This window comes from Bubalus kerabau, chromosome 4 (assembly GCF_029407905.1).
Source record: "Bubalus kerabau isolate K-KA32 ecotype Philippines breed swamp buffalo chromosome 4, PCC_UOA_SB_1v2, whole genome shotgun sequence".
Taxonomy (NCBI): domain Eukaryota; kingdom Metazoa; phylum Chordata; class Mammalia; order Artiodactyla; family Bovidae; genus Bubalus; species Bubalus kerabau.
Window position 1 is genome coordinate 17,556,132 of NC_073627.1, and position 14,619 is coordinate 17,570,750.

At 37.2% G+C, this 14,619-nt stretch overlaps 1 protein-coding gene across 1 annotated transcript in view; it reads right to left on the reverse strand.

Annotated features, from left to right (window-relative positions):
* Positions 1-306: 306 nt before the first annotated feature.
* EFCAB13 (EF-hand calcium binding domain 13) overlaps positions 307-14,619 on the reverse strand; it is a 239,483-nt gene continuing 225,170 nt past the window's right edge. The window contains exons 47-53 of the mRNA XM_055579601.1: positions 13,507-13,611; positions 12,919-12,972; positions 7,990-8,094; positions 7,303-7,356; positions 6,600-6,704; positions 441-494; positions 307-311 (exon numbers count right to left, since the gene is read on the reverse strand). Coding sequence (XP_055435576.1) covers positions 307-311; positions 441-494; positions 6,600-6,704; positions 7,303-7,356; positions 7,990-8,094; positions 12,919-12,972; positions 13,507-13,611 — 482 coding nt within the window. The remainder of the gene's footprint in view (positions 312-440; positions 495-6,599; positions 6,705-7,302; positions 7,357-7,989; positions 8,095-12,918; positions 12,973-13,506; positions 13,612-14,619) is intronic.

Below are 14,619 nucleotides of genomic sequence, written 5' to 3' on the forward strand. Positions count from 1 at the left end.
TCTATATTTCCTTTTTCTGTTCTTAGTGACAAGCACACATAGTAAAACAGTGTTAAGGGTCTTAAATAAGTAGAACTGCAGGCCACAACTTAATTCCTCTACACAAAAGGTAGGGTTATTTCTGTTTACTGACTTGATATGTGAGTTATCAGCGCAGTTGACTACTGCTCTTTAACAATGGTTAGATTTTTTCCTTTTTTTTGGTTGGGGTAAATTTTTCCTTTTGATAAGAAGTTGAAAAGAAACTAAGACTATACTGGACTTACTGGTAAGAGAAATTGTATGTTAATAGCAGACAGAATGTAGTCATGCTAAAAGAATCATAAATGACAAATTATATAAAGACAAGATTTATACTTGAATGATATGTCTGAAGGACTTTGATAATATAAATTTAGAGAATCTAGATAATATGCTTTAAAATTTTGTTTCTTACTTACTTTTGAGAGACTTCACACTCTTCATTAATCTATTATGATATAACTTTCCAGCAGCTGTAAGAGAAGCCATAATTCACATAATGGTAAATTTAGTAAGATATAAAATAATATGAATTAAATAATTTCAGAAATAGAAAATTTTAAACTTTTTATCCATATACAAAATCAATTATTTTTATATAGTAGCAATGAGTAATTCAAAAATATACTAAGAAAGCAGTTCCATTTACAAAAGCATCAAAACAAGTAAAATGCTTAAGAATAAATTTAACAAAAGTGCAAAACTTATACTCGGAAAATTATGAAACACTGTAGAGAGAAATGAAAGAAGATATAAATAAATGAAAAGATATCCACATTCATGGATTGGAAGATCTAATACTGTGAGGATGACAATACTCCTCCAACTGATCTACAGAGTCAATGCAATCTTGTCAAAATTCCAACTGGTTTGTTTGCAGAAATTGATGGTCTGATTCTAAAATGCATTCAGTGAAACAGGGACCCCAAGTAGCCAAAATAATCTTGAAAAGGAAGAAAAACTTTTGGGGACTTACACTTTCCAATTTATAAAATACAAAGCTACAGTAATCAACACAGAAGGGTACTAGCATAAGGCTAAATATATAGATCAAAGAAGTAGAACTGAAAGCCCTAAAATAAGTCCTCCAGTATATGGTCAATTGGTTTTTGACAATGGTGAAAATAAGGAAAGAATAGTCTTTTCAACAAATAATGCTGGGAACACGAAATATTCACATGCAAAAACAACATTCTTTTGGATCCCTACCTCAAACCATATACAAAAATTAACTCAAAATGTATCAAAGACCAAAATATAAGAGCTAAAACTCGAAGTTAAGACTCCACTGGGGCGTGGTTGTTTGTGATCCTTGGATCTGTCACTTAGGGTCAGGACTTGGGTCTTGCCCCGGTAGTAAAGAAAAAAAAAAAAAAAAAAAAAAAAAAAAAAAGAGCTAAAACTATAAAACTTCTAGAAAAAATATGGGTGTAAATTTTCTTGACTTTAGGAAATGGTGTTTTAGATATGACTCCCAAAGCAGAAGCAAAAAGATTTTAAAAACTGGACATCATCAACATTAAAAACTTGCGCATCAAAGGACAAAATCAAGAAAGTGAAAAGACAATCCACAGAATGGGAGAAAAATTTTGTAAATTACATATTGGACAATAGACTTATGTCTAGACTATATAAAGGATTTGTACCTAGAATATATAAAGAACTCTTACAATTCAACAATAACAACAACAAAAAAGCCCAATTTAAAAATGGACAAAGGATATGAATAGATTTTCCCCCAAAGAACATATACAAACACCAATATGAACAAGGAAAAGATGCTCATAATCATTAATCATCAGGGAAATGCAGATTCTAAGCAGAATAAGATACCACTGAAGGCAATGGCACCTCACTCCAGTACTCTTGCCTGGAAAATCCCATGGACGGAGGAGCCTGATGGGCTTCAGTCCATGGGGTCGCTAAGAGTCGGACACGACTGAGCAACTTCAGTTTTACTTTTCACTTTCATGCATTGGAGAAGGAAATGGCAACCCACTCCAGTATTCTTGCCTGCAGAATCCCAGGGACAGAGGAGCCTGGTGGGCTGCTATCTGTGGGGTCGCACAGAGTCGGACATGACTTGAAGCAACTTAGCAGCAGCAGCAGCAAAGTGTTTTTAAGGGGAGAAGGCAATGGCACCCCACTCCAGTACTCCTGCCTGGAAATCCCATGGACGGAGGAGCCTGGTAGGCTGCAGTCCATGGGGTCGCAGAGAGTCAGACACGACTGAAGTGACTTAGCAGTAGCAGTAGCAGTTACATCCACTAAGATATAATCAAAGGACAGATAATAATAAGTGTTGATGAGAATGTGAAGAAACTGGAACTCTCAACACTGCTGGTGGAAATGTAAAGTAGTACAGCCACTTTGAAAAACACCTTGGATTCCTCAAAATCCAAGAGCTTTTTTGCTCTTGGATTGCCAGAGCTACCATATGACCCAGCAATTCCACTCCTAGGTATATACCCAAGACAAATGAAGACATACATCCAGACAAAAATTTGTATGTTAATGTTCTTAGGAGTATCATTCATAATAATGAAAACAACCCAAATGTCCATCAGCCAATGAATGGATAAATAAAATGTGGTATATCCATATAATATACTATTATTTAGCAATAAAAAGAAACAAAGTATTACCATATAACATGACAGGGATGAACCTTGAAAACATTGTGTTAAATGAAACTAGTTACAAAGAGTCACATATTGTATGATTCCACTTAAAATGTTCAGAATAGGCAAATCAATGGAGACAGAAAAATAGATTAGTTGTTTGCCAGGGCTGAGGGGGATGGAGGAATTGGAGAGTGACTGCTAATTGTGTGTAGGGTATCTTTTTGGGATAATAATAATGTTCTAAAATTGATTGCAGTGATGGATGCACAACTCTGTTAATATGCTAGAATTCATTGACTTGTATACTTTATTGAGTTAATTGTTTAGTATGGGAATTATATCTCAGTAACACTGTTACAATGTTTTACCCCAAATTTTCATCTTTATATAACAAAGAAATTAGAGATGCTTTTCTCAATATTGCCTTGTGGCTCAGCCGGTAAAGAATACGCCTGCAATGCAGGAGACCTGGGTTCGATCCCTGGATTGGGAAGATCCCCTGGAGAAGGCAAAGGCTACCCACTCCAGTATTCTGGCCTGGAGACAACTGAATTGGACACAACTGAGCGACTTTCCGGAGAAGGCAATGGGCATCCCACTCCAGTAGTCTAACCTGGAAAATCCCAGGGACGGGGGAGCCTGGTGGGCTGCCGTCTACAGGATCACATAGAGTCGGACATGACTGAAACAGCTTAGCAGCAGCAGCAGACCGACTTTCACTTTCTTTCACAGTGTAATAAACTTGTCCTGTCCAGCTAGGCCTACTATAATAAAACATTTGTTGTTCAGTCACTCAGTCATGTTGTACTCTTTGCGACCCCATGGACTGAAGGCTTTCTTGTCCTTTACCATCTCCTGGAGAATGCTCAAATTTGTGTCCATTGAGTCGGTGATGCCATCAAACCATCTCTTCCTCTGTTGTCCCCTTTTCCTCCTGCCTTCTGTCTTTCCCAGCATGAAGGTCTTTTTCAATGAGTTGACCCTTCACATGAGGTGGTCAAAGTATTGGAGCTTCAGCTTCAGCATCAGTCCTTCCAATGAATATTTGGGATTGATTTCCAAGGGATCCTAAAGGAAGATCCCTTGAATCTTGCAGTCCAAGAGTCTTCAAGAGTCTTCAAGTCTCTCAAGAGTCTTCTCCAACACACCAGCTTGAAAGCATCAATTCTTTGGTGCCCAGTCTTCTTTACGGTCACATCCATACATGACTACTGAAAAAACCATTGCTTTGACTATACAGACCTCTGTTGGCAAAGGAACGTCTCTGCTTTATAATACGCTGCCTAGGTTTGTCATAGCTTTCTTCCAAGGAGCAAGTCTTTTCATTTCATGGCTGCAGTCACTGTCCACAGTGATTCTGGAGCCCGAGAAAATAAAGTCTGTCGCTGTTTCCATTGTTTCCCCATCTATTTGCCATGAAGTGATGGGGCCAGATGCCATGATCTTATTTTTTTTTTTTAATATTGAGTTTTAAGCCAGCTTTCTCACTCTCCTCTTTCATCTTCATCAAGAAGTTGTTTACTTCCTCTTTGCTTTCTGCCAAAAGGGTGGTGTCATCTGCATATCTGAGGTTATTATAACAAAACATAAATGTCTTTTTTTCCCCTTTTAATTCTGACTTTTATCCTTAATTTCTTTATTCTTTATTTCTCTTTATCTCTATATTTTTCCTTAATAATATAAGCCCACCAGTGGCCTAAATGATAACAATAGACATTTCTTAGCTCTGATGTCAATTTATACCTGAAGAGTCTCTTGGTTTCTAAAATAAACTCTAAATGACAGTGAGAGTTGTTTTCTTAATTTTTTTAAAAATTGAAGTACAATTGATTTTAAATGTTTCAGGTATACAGCAAAGTGATCAGTAATATACAGATTGGGTTGGCGAAAATTTCATTCAGATTTTTCCATAAGATGTTATATATATAACATTTTCTTCTTTAGATTTTTTTTCCATTATAGGCTATTATAAGATATTGAATATACTTTCCTGTGCTATACAGTATGTGCCTATTGTTTAACTATTTTATATATAGTAGGGTATATCTGTTAATTCCAAATTTATCGCTCCCTGTCCTTTCTCCCCCTTTGGTAACCATAAGTTTGTTTTCTATATCTGTGAGTCCATTTTTGTTTTGTAAATAACTTCATTCATAACTTTTTGTTTTTAGATTCTATATATAAGAGATATCATATGATATTTGTCTTTCTCTGACTTATTCACTTACTATGATAATCTCTAGGCCCATCCATGTTGCTTCAAGTGGCATTATTTCATTCTTTTTGATGGCTGAGTAATATTCATTTGTATATACATACACTATATCTTCTTTATCCATTTATCTGTTGATGGAATTTAGATTGTTTCCATATCTTGGCTACTGTAAATAATACTGCTGTGAATATTAAGGTACATGTGTCTTTTTGAATTAGAATTTTCTCTGGATATATGCCTAGGAGTGGGATTGCTGGATCATCAGTATCAGTTCAGTCACTCAGTCGTGTCTGACTCTTTGCGACCCCATGAATCACAGCACGCCAGGCCTCCCTGTCCATCACCAACTCCCGGAGTTTATTCAAATTCATGTCCATCGAGTCGGTGATGCCATTCAGCCATCTCATCCTCTGTCGTTCCCTTCTCCTCCTGCCCCCAACCCCTCCCAGCATCAGGGTCTTTTCCAGTGAATCAACTCTTCTCATGAGGTGGCCAAAGTACTGGAGTTTCAGCTTCAGCATCAGTCCTTCCAATGAACACCCAGGACTGATCTCCTTTAAGATGGACTGGTTGGATCTCCTTGCAGTCCAAGGGACTCTCAAGAGTCTTCTCCAACACCACAGTTCAAAAGCATCAATTCTTTGGCACTCAGCTTTCTTCACAGTCCAACTCTCACATCCATACATGACCACTGGAAAAACCATAGCTTTGACTAGACGGACCTTTGTTGGCAAAGTAATGTCTCTGCTTTTCAATATGCTATCTAGGTTGGTCATAACTTTCCTTCCAAGGAGTAAGCGTCTTTTAATTTCATGGCTGCAGTCACCATCTGCAGTGATTTTGGAGCCCAGAAAAATAAAGTCTGACACTGTTTCTACTGTTTCCCCATCTATCCGCCATGAAGTGATGGGACCAGATGTCATGATCTTAGTTTTCTGAATGTTAGCTTTAAGCCAACTTTTCACTCTCCTCTTTCACTTTCATCAAGAGGGTTTTGAGTTCCTCTTCACTTTCTACCATAAGGGTGGTGTCATCTGCATATCTGAGGTTATTGATATTTCTCCCAGCAATCTTGATTCCAGCTTGTGCTTCCTCCAGCCCAGCATTTCTTATGATGTGCTCTGCATAGAAGTTAAATAAGCAGGGTGACAATATACAGCCTTGACGTACTCCTTTTCCTATTTGGAACCAGTCTGTTGTTCCGTGTCCAGTTCTAACTGTTGTTTCCTGACCTGCATATAGGTTTCTCAAGAGGCAGGTCAGGTGGTCTGGTATTCCCATCTCTTTCACAATTTTCCATATCTTGGCTACTGTAAATAATACTGCTATGAATATTAAGGTACATGTATCTTTTTTGAATTAGAATTTTCTCTAGATATATGCCTAGGAGTGGGATTGCTGGATCATATAGTAACTCAATTTTTGTTTTTATTTGAAAGGAATCACCATACTATTCTCAATAGTGGCTGCACCTACTTACATTCCCACCAACAGTGTAGGAGGATTTCCTTTTTGTCACATCCTCTCCAGCATTTATTATTTGTAGACTTTTTGATGATGGCCATTCTGACCGGTGTGAAGTGTTATCTCATTGTAGACAATGATAGATTTTATACATAACTTGAATTTTAGTTTTTTAAATGTTTTTTTATCATGTTTTATAAGAAATTAAAATTTTAATATGAATCCACAAAAATTCAAGCTCCCTGGAAGCCCCCACAGACATTTGTATGGCTCACCATCAGTTGGCAGTGTTTTCATTAGCTTTTCTAGTTCTTCACTTGCAAGCTCAATTCCAAGATTTTTAACAACATTTTTAACATCCTTAGACTCAATCTTCTCACCTTTAAAATAGATTGGATATATATATCATCATTTCATATAGCAGCAATTATTTCTAAGGAAGTTACTTTATGATGATTAATTTTCAACTTGAGGACTGAAGTAAAAATAAAACATTTTCAACTTTAGAATTGTCAAGTCAAATTTATTTCCTTAATATAAACAAAAGAGTTTCTCCTAAAATTAGAAAAGACCACTTCCATAAAATTTGATCAGTTAATAAAAAGGTACTTATTCAAACAATATTTTAATTTTAAAAACAAGAATTATATAATGAATATAATGAAAATATTACCTTGATCATATTTAGGTTTCATGCTTTAATCTGCCATGCCACGCTATACTAAGGTTATTAAACACTGGTGAAGTGAATTATATTATTGGCATAAACAACAGATTTATAGAATTTAAAAGCAAGGACGAATATAGTAATTTCATTACAAAAACTTGAATAATTTTATATCAATAATTAGGCATTATAGGCAAATATGGGAAGACAGCAGAATTCATGTCAATGATAGAATACTGAGAAATATTAGGGAGAAAAGAGAATTTAATGTAGATAATTGGAATCTTAATTTTATAGTAACTTTCACTCACCTGTGAAATCTGTGACTTTATCCATCAGCATTTCTAGAGAAATTTTCTTATCAACTATAGGAGAAGATCAAAATCACACTGACATATAATACTCATGAATGTGCAAAATGCAAGAATAATTATCATAGTTACACCATGCGTTAGGTGCCATCCTAATTGCTTTATATACTTAACAAAGATTTATTGAACACAGTTTCTAGATTATTATTTTATCTTTTACTTTTTTAATAAGCAAAGAAGAAAATTCTAAATATGAAAACCATACAGTTGCAATGATGTCATTTCTGGCCTATAATATTTCAAACCTATTTGTTTTACTAAGGGAAATGATTCAGATGTGAGTACATCTCAAGAATCGACATTCTTGTATTCAAAATTTGCAAGATTGTACTATTAACAATCATACTGTAGAGAGCATAAAAGTTACCTATATTATACATATCAAAGTATAATGCTTTAATTTTTTTTATTTTTATTTTATTTTTAAAAACCTCAAACACAAAATTTCTACTTTAACTTGATGCTCATAAATCAAATGACATTCATTATGCATTGGTCACTGACATGATAGATCACCCCACTTCTCTTCTCTTCCTACAGAAACTGTCATTTCTCCCATTATATATACTCAATAGTTTTCAACTAAACTTTCCTCATGGTAACTACCATATCTGATAACATACTTACCATCAGCATGTATATTTTGAGTCAGATCTTTAAGTTCTGAATCCGCAAGTTTGATTTCCAGATTGCTCAGAATGGTGTCCAGGTTCTTGATATTAACTTTCCCACCTAAGAAAAGTAACAGAAGACCATAGAGTATTAAATGATTCCAAAAGAAAAGTTTCTTTAACTTTTTTGATACCATATACCCCATTGTGAATTGAGCAGTATATCATTACTCATAAAGTTTATACAGTATTTTAGGCAGGTTATGTACCCACTAAAAAGCCTATTCAAGAATTCCCTCAATGCCTACTAACCTAAGGTTAAGGATATTTGCTCTAAAGTGAAAAATACAAATTAACTAATGTTCAACAATTCTAGCACAGAGACCAAATATTTTAAACCTTCAAGGATGTAAACTATGAAGTTAGAATTAAGGACATTTCTTGGTTACCAATGAGGAGAGGGAAAAGAGGAGGGACAATTTGGGGGTAAGGGGCTAAGAGTTAGAAACCATTATGTATAGAATAAGTAAGCTACAAGGAAATATTGTACATCACAGGGAATATGGCTAATATTTTATAACTCTGTGGTGGTTTAATCACTAAGTCGTGTCCAACTCTTATGGCTCCATAGACTGTAGCCACCAGGCTCCTTTGTCTATGAGATTTTCCAGGCAAGAATACTGGAGTGGGTTGCTCTTTTCTTCTCCAGGGGATCTTCCCAACCATGCAGGCAGATTCTTTACCAATTGAGCTATGAGGGAAGCCCAATAATAACTCTAAATGAATATAACTTTAAAAAATTGTGTATCACTATGTTGTACACCTAAAACATATAAAACTGTACATCAACTATACCTTATTAAAAAAAAAAACAAGTCCACTTCTTCTGAAACTTGTCTTGGGGACTAGTCTATACAATATAAAGTTTTAAATGAAGTTCAATAAATGCTCAGGGAATTCTGGTTCTGGGGGCTAATATTCTTTACTTCTAAACAGTATTTAATATAACCTTTGATGAATGAAAACTCCATTTAGTTTTTTTTTTTTTTTTGCATCTTACTAAATTCCCTGAATCACTGCTATATTTTTGCTATACAAACTTGAAATGTGGTATATCTTTTCCTAAAAAAGTTTGGAAAATCACAAGAGAATATGGGACTTCTAAGACAGAACATGAGATTCATCTGCAAAATATAGACTAAATGCTAAAAAAGTACAAATTTGTAATTAGTATACATGACAGATGGTGGCATTTGCAAATTCAGTATCTTGGAAAAAGAATATTATGGGGATCTCATATTCATTTGTGTTCTCATTATGTTTCTCAGTTCAGTTCAGCCACTCATTTGTGTCCGACTCTTTGCAACCCCATAGAACGCAGCATGGCAGGCTTCCCTGTCTATCACCAACTCCCGGAGTTTACCCAAACTCATGTCCATTGAATCAGTGATGCCATCCAACCATTTCATCCTCTGTCGTCCCCTTTTCCTCTCACAGTCAATTCTTCCCAGCGTCAGAGTCTTTTCAAATGAGTCAGCTCTTCGCATCAGGTGGCCAAAGAATTGGAGTTTCAGCTTCAACATCAGTCCTTCCAATAAATACCCAGGACCGATTTCCCTTAGGATGGACTGGTTGGATCTCCTTGCAGTCCAAGGGACTCTCAAGAGTTTTCTTCAACACCACAGTTCAAAAGCATCAATTCTTAGGTGCTCAGCTTTCTTTATAGTCCAACTCTCACATCCATACATGACCACTGGAAAAACCATAGCCTTGACTACATGGACCTTTGTTGGCAAAGTAATGTCTCTGCTTTTTAATATGCTGTCTAGGTTGGTCATAACTTTCCTTCCAAGGAGCAAGCGTCTTTTAATTTCATGGCTGCAGTCACCATCTGCAGTGATTTTGGAGCCCAGAAAAATAAAGTCTGCCACTGTTTCCACTGTTTCCCATCTACTTGCCATGAAGTGATGTGACCGGATGCCGTGATCTTAGTTTTCTGAATGTTGAGTTTTAAGTCAACTTTTTCACTCTCCTTTTTCACTTTCATCAAAAGGCTCTTTATTCTTCTTCACTTTCTGCCATAAGGATGGTGTCATCCGCATATCTGAGGTTACTGATATTTTTCCTAGCAATCTTGATTCCAGCTTGTGCTTCCTCCAGCCCAGAGTTTCTCATGATGTACTCTGCATATAAGTTAAATAAACAGGGTGACAATATACAGGCTTGATGTACTCCTTTTCCTATTTGGAACCAGTCTGTTGTTCCATGTCCAGTTCTGACTGTTGTTTCCTGACCTGCATACAGATTTCTCAAGAGGCAAGTCAGGTGGTCTGCTATTCCCATCTCTTTCAGAATTTTCTACAGTTTATTGTGATCCACACAGTCAAAGTTAATAAAGCAGAAGCAGATGTTTTTCTGGAACTCTTTTGCTTTTTCAATGATCCAGCAGATGTTGGCAATTTGATCTCTGGTTCCTCTGCCTTTTCTAAAACCAGCTTGAACATCTGAAAGTTCATGGTTCATGTATTGTTGAAGTCTGGCTTGGAGAATCTTGAGCATTACTTTACTAGCATGTGAGATGAGTGCAATTGTGTGGTAGTTTGAGCATTCTTTGGCATTTCCTTTCTTTGGGACTGGAATGAAAACTGACCTTTTCCAGTCCTATTGCCTCTGCTGAGTTTTCCAAATTTGCTGGCATATTGAGTGCAGCACTTTCACAGCATCATCTTTCAGGATTTGAAATAGCTCCACTGGAATTCCATTACCTCCACTAGCTTTGTTCGTAGTGATGCTTCCTAAGGCCCACTTGACCTCACATTCCAGGATGTCTGGCTCTAGGTCAGTGATCACACCATCATGATTATCTGGGTTGTGAAGATCTTTTTTGTACAGTTCTTCTGTTTATTCTTGCCACTTCTTAATATCTTCTGCTTCTGTTAGGTCCATACCATTTCTGTCTTTATTGAGCCCATCTTTGCATGAAATATTCCCTTGGTATCTCTAATTTTCTTGAAGAGATCTCTAGTCTTTCCCATTCTATGGGAAAAGACTTCTCTATTTCTTTGCACTGATCACTGAAGAAGGCTTTCTTATCTCTCCTTGCTATTCTTTGGAACTTCGCATTCAAATGGGTATATCGTTCCTTTTTTCCTTTGCTTTTCACTTCTTCTCACAGCTATTTGTAAGGCCTTCTCAGACAGCCATTTTGCTGTTTTGCATTTCTTATTCTTGGGGATGGTCTTGATCCCTGTCTGCTCTACAATGTCACGAACCTCCATCCATAGTTCATCAGGCACTCTGTCTATCAGATCTAGACCCTTAAATCTATTTTTCACTTCTACTGTATAATTGTAAGGGATTTGATTTAGGTCATACCTGAATGGTCTAGTGGCTTTCCCTACTTTCTTCAATTTAAGTCTGAATTTGGCAATAAGGAGTTCATGGTCTGAACTACAGTCAGCTCCTGGTCTTGTTTTTGCTAACTGTATAGAGCTTCTCCATCTTTGGCTGCAAAGAATATAATCAATCTGATTTTGGTGTTGACCATCTGGTGATGTCCCTGTGTAGAGTCTTCTCTTGTGTTGTTAGAAGAGGGTGTTTGCTATGACCAGTGCGTTCTCTTGGCAAAACTCTATTAGCCTTTGCCCTGCTTCATTCTGTACTCCAAGGCCAAATTTGCCTGTTACTCCAGGTGTTTCTTGACTTCTTACTTTTGCATTCCAGTTCCCTATAATGAAAAGGACATCTTTTTTGGGTGTTAGTTCTAAAAGGTCTTGTAGGTCTTCATAGAACCATTCAACTTCAGCTTCTCCAGCATTACTGGTTGGGGCATAGACTTGGATTACTGTGATATTGAATGGTTTGCCTTGGAAATGAACAGAAATCATTCTGTCATTTTTGAGATTGCATCCAAGTACTACATTTCAGACTCTTTTTTGACTATGATGGCTACTCCATTTCTTCTAAGGGATTCTTGCCCACAGTAGTAGATGTAGTGAACATCTGAGTTAAATGCACCCATTCCAGTCCATTTTAGTTCACTGATTCCTAGAATGTCGACATTCACTCTTGCCATCTCCTGTTTGACCACTTCCAATTTGCCTTGATTCATGGACCTAACATTCCAGGTTCCTATGCAATATTGCTTTTTATAGCATCGGACCTTGCTTCCATCACCTTCACATCCACAATTGGGTGTTGTTTTTGGTTTGGCTCCATCTCTTCATTCTTTCTGGAGTTATTTCTCCACTGATCTCCAGTAGCATATTGGGCACCTACCAACCTGAGGAGTTCATCTTTCAGTGTCTATCTTTTTGCTTTTTCATACTGTTCATGGGGTTCTCAAGGCAAGAATACTTAAGCGGTTTACCATTCCCTTCTCCTGTGGACCACATTTTGTCAGAACTCTCCACCATGACCCATCTGTCTTGGGTGGCCCTACACGGCATGGCTCATAGTTTCATTGAGTTAAACAAGGCTGTGGTCCATGTTATTAGATTGGTTAGTTTTCTGTTATTGAGAAGGACAAGAGGCTTATGGAAGCTTCCTGATGGGAGAGACTGACTGAGAGGGAAACTGGGTCTTGTTTTGATGGGCGGGGCCTTGCTCAGTAAATTTTTAATCCAATTTTCTGTTGGTGGGTGGAGCTGTATTCCTTCCCTGCTATTTACCTGGGGCCAAACTATGGTGGAGGTAGTGGAGATAATGGTGACCTCCTTCAAAAGATCCCATGTATGCACTGCTACACTCAGTGCCCCCAACCCTGCAGCAGGCCACCACCAACTCACATCTCTGCTGGAGGCTCCTGGACACTCAGAGGCAAGTCTGGGTCAGTCTCTTGTGGGTCACTGCTCCTTTCTCTTGGGTCCTGGTGCACAAGGTTCTGTTTGTGCCCTCCAAGAGTATTTCCCAGCCCTGTGTAAGAGGGCTTATGTTTGTCACTCACCTTTAAAAGACTTCACACCTTTCAGCAATCTGTTCTTAAAGACCTTGTTATCATCTACCAAAAAAAGGGCAAAATTTAGGTCATAGAGAAATTACGTGGCTATTAGCTAAAATTATTTCAGTAAAGCTAGGACTTTCATGATTTGCCAAAATCAATTTTGAAAGAAAATTAGGGAAAGTTTATCAAAATGTTAACATGCAGGTATCGTATAATATACAGAACTCTTTTTTGATGTGATTCCACCTCTTACCTTTCATTCCCTTCTAGTTTGGCATTACATATTTTCCTTTTTTAGTTTCTCAAATCACCTACAGGTACTTGAGAGATAAGGGTAACCTCTGAAATTTCTTCCCCTTGATAGCATGATTCAACATGATGGGGACACTTTACTCTAAAACTAAAAGGCAACTGCATAGATGGGAATTTCTCTCAGGAATAAATGAACATTTAGATTATTTTGAGTAGAGTTCTTACTTTTTTATTTTTTGCATCTTAGCAAATGGTAATAGTTTCAGTTTTCCAAAAATAAATAGATAAATAAAAGCTTAAAGAACCCTTTAAGGTCATATCAATATTTGAAATGCTTACCATTGAAAGGCAGATTTTTCAACAGTTTCAAGTATTCTTTATCTGTGAGCTCTATTCCCATGTTTTTCAGAGTGGTTTTCACATCTCTGACATCAACTTCCCCTCCTTAAAGAAGATAGACAACACTGCATGTATGAATTTAAAAGTTCATGTTATGGTTCCAAATAGGGAAGATTCGTCTTTGGCTATGTGGTATGAATAGACATAGAATGAAGAGCAAAGGCCGATGAGACCCCTCTGAGTACACTGAGTATGACACTCACAGAAAAGTAATTTGTGCTCTAAATGCTAATAAAGGAAGGCATAATCATGATGACAATGTCAGGGCAGCTCTGAAATCAGTGAAATCTACATTATTTATTTCTCTATTCAATTAGAATATTGTAAATAATTTACTTATTCAAAAAATTGTATCAAGGTAATATCTGTTCGTCTCATCTTTGTTAATTATCTGGAGTTTTCACTAAAGTTTTACTTCACTTTATTTTTACTTTATTTTATTGAAAACTAATATAGAGCTTGGTTGTTGTAACAAAGAAAAAAGCAAAATAAGAGGAATCGATCAAGATGGCAGAGTAAGAGGACATGGAAGTCACCTTCCCCCATGAACACATGAACAATACAGTGGGTATATGTATAAGTATACCTTATTAACTTTGCTGTATAGCAGACACTAACACAGCATTGTAAATCAACCATGCTGCTGCTATTGCTGCTGCTAAGTCACTTCAATCATGTCAGATCCTTTGCGACCCTATGGACTGTAGCCTGCTAGGCTCCTCTGTCCAAGGGATTCTCCAAGCAAGAATACTGGAGTGGATTGCCATGCCCTCCTTCAGGGAATCTTCCCGACCCAGGGCTTGAACCTGCATCACTTATGTTTCTTACATTGGCAGGCAGGTTCTTTACCACTAGTGCCACCTGTGCTTAGCCGCTCAGTCGTGTCTGACTCTTTGCAACCCCATGTACTGTAGCTTGCCAGGCTCCTCTGTCCATGGGGATTCTCCAGGCAAGAATACTGGAGTGGGTTGTCATGACCTCCTCCAGGGGATATTCCCAATCCAGGGATCGAACCCAGGTCTCCTGCTTCGCAGGCAAATTTTTTACTCTCTG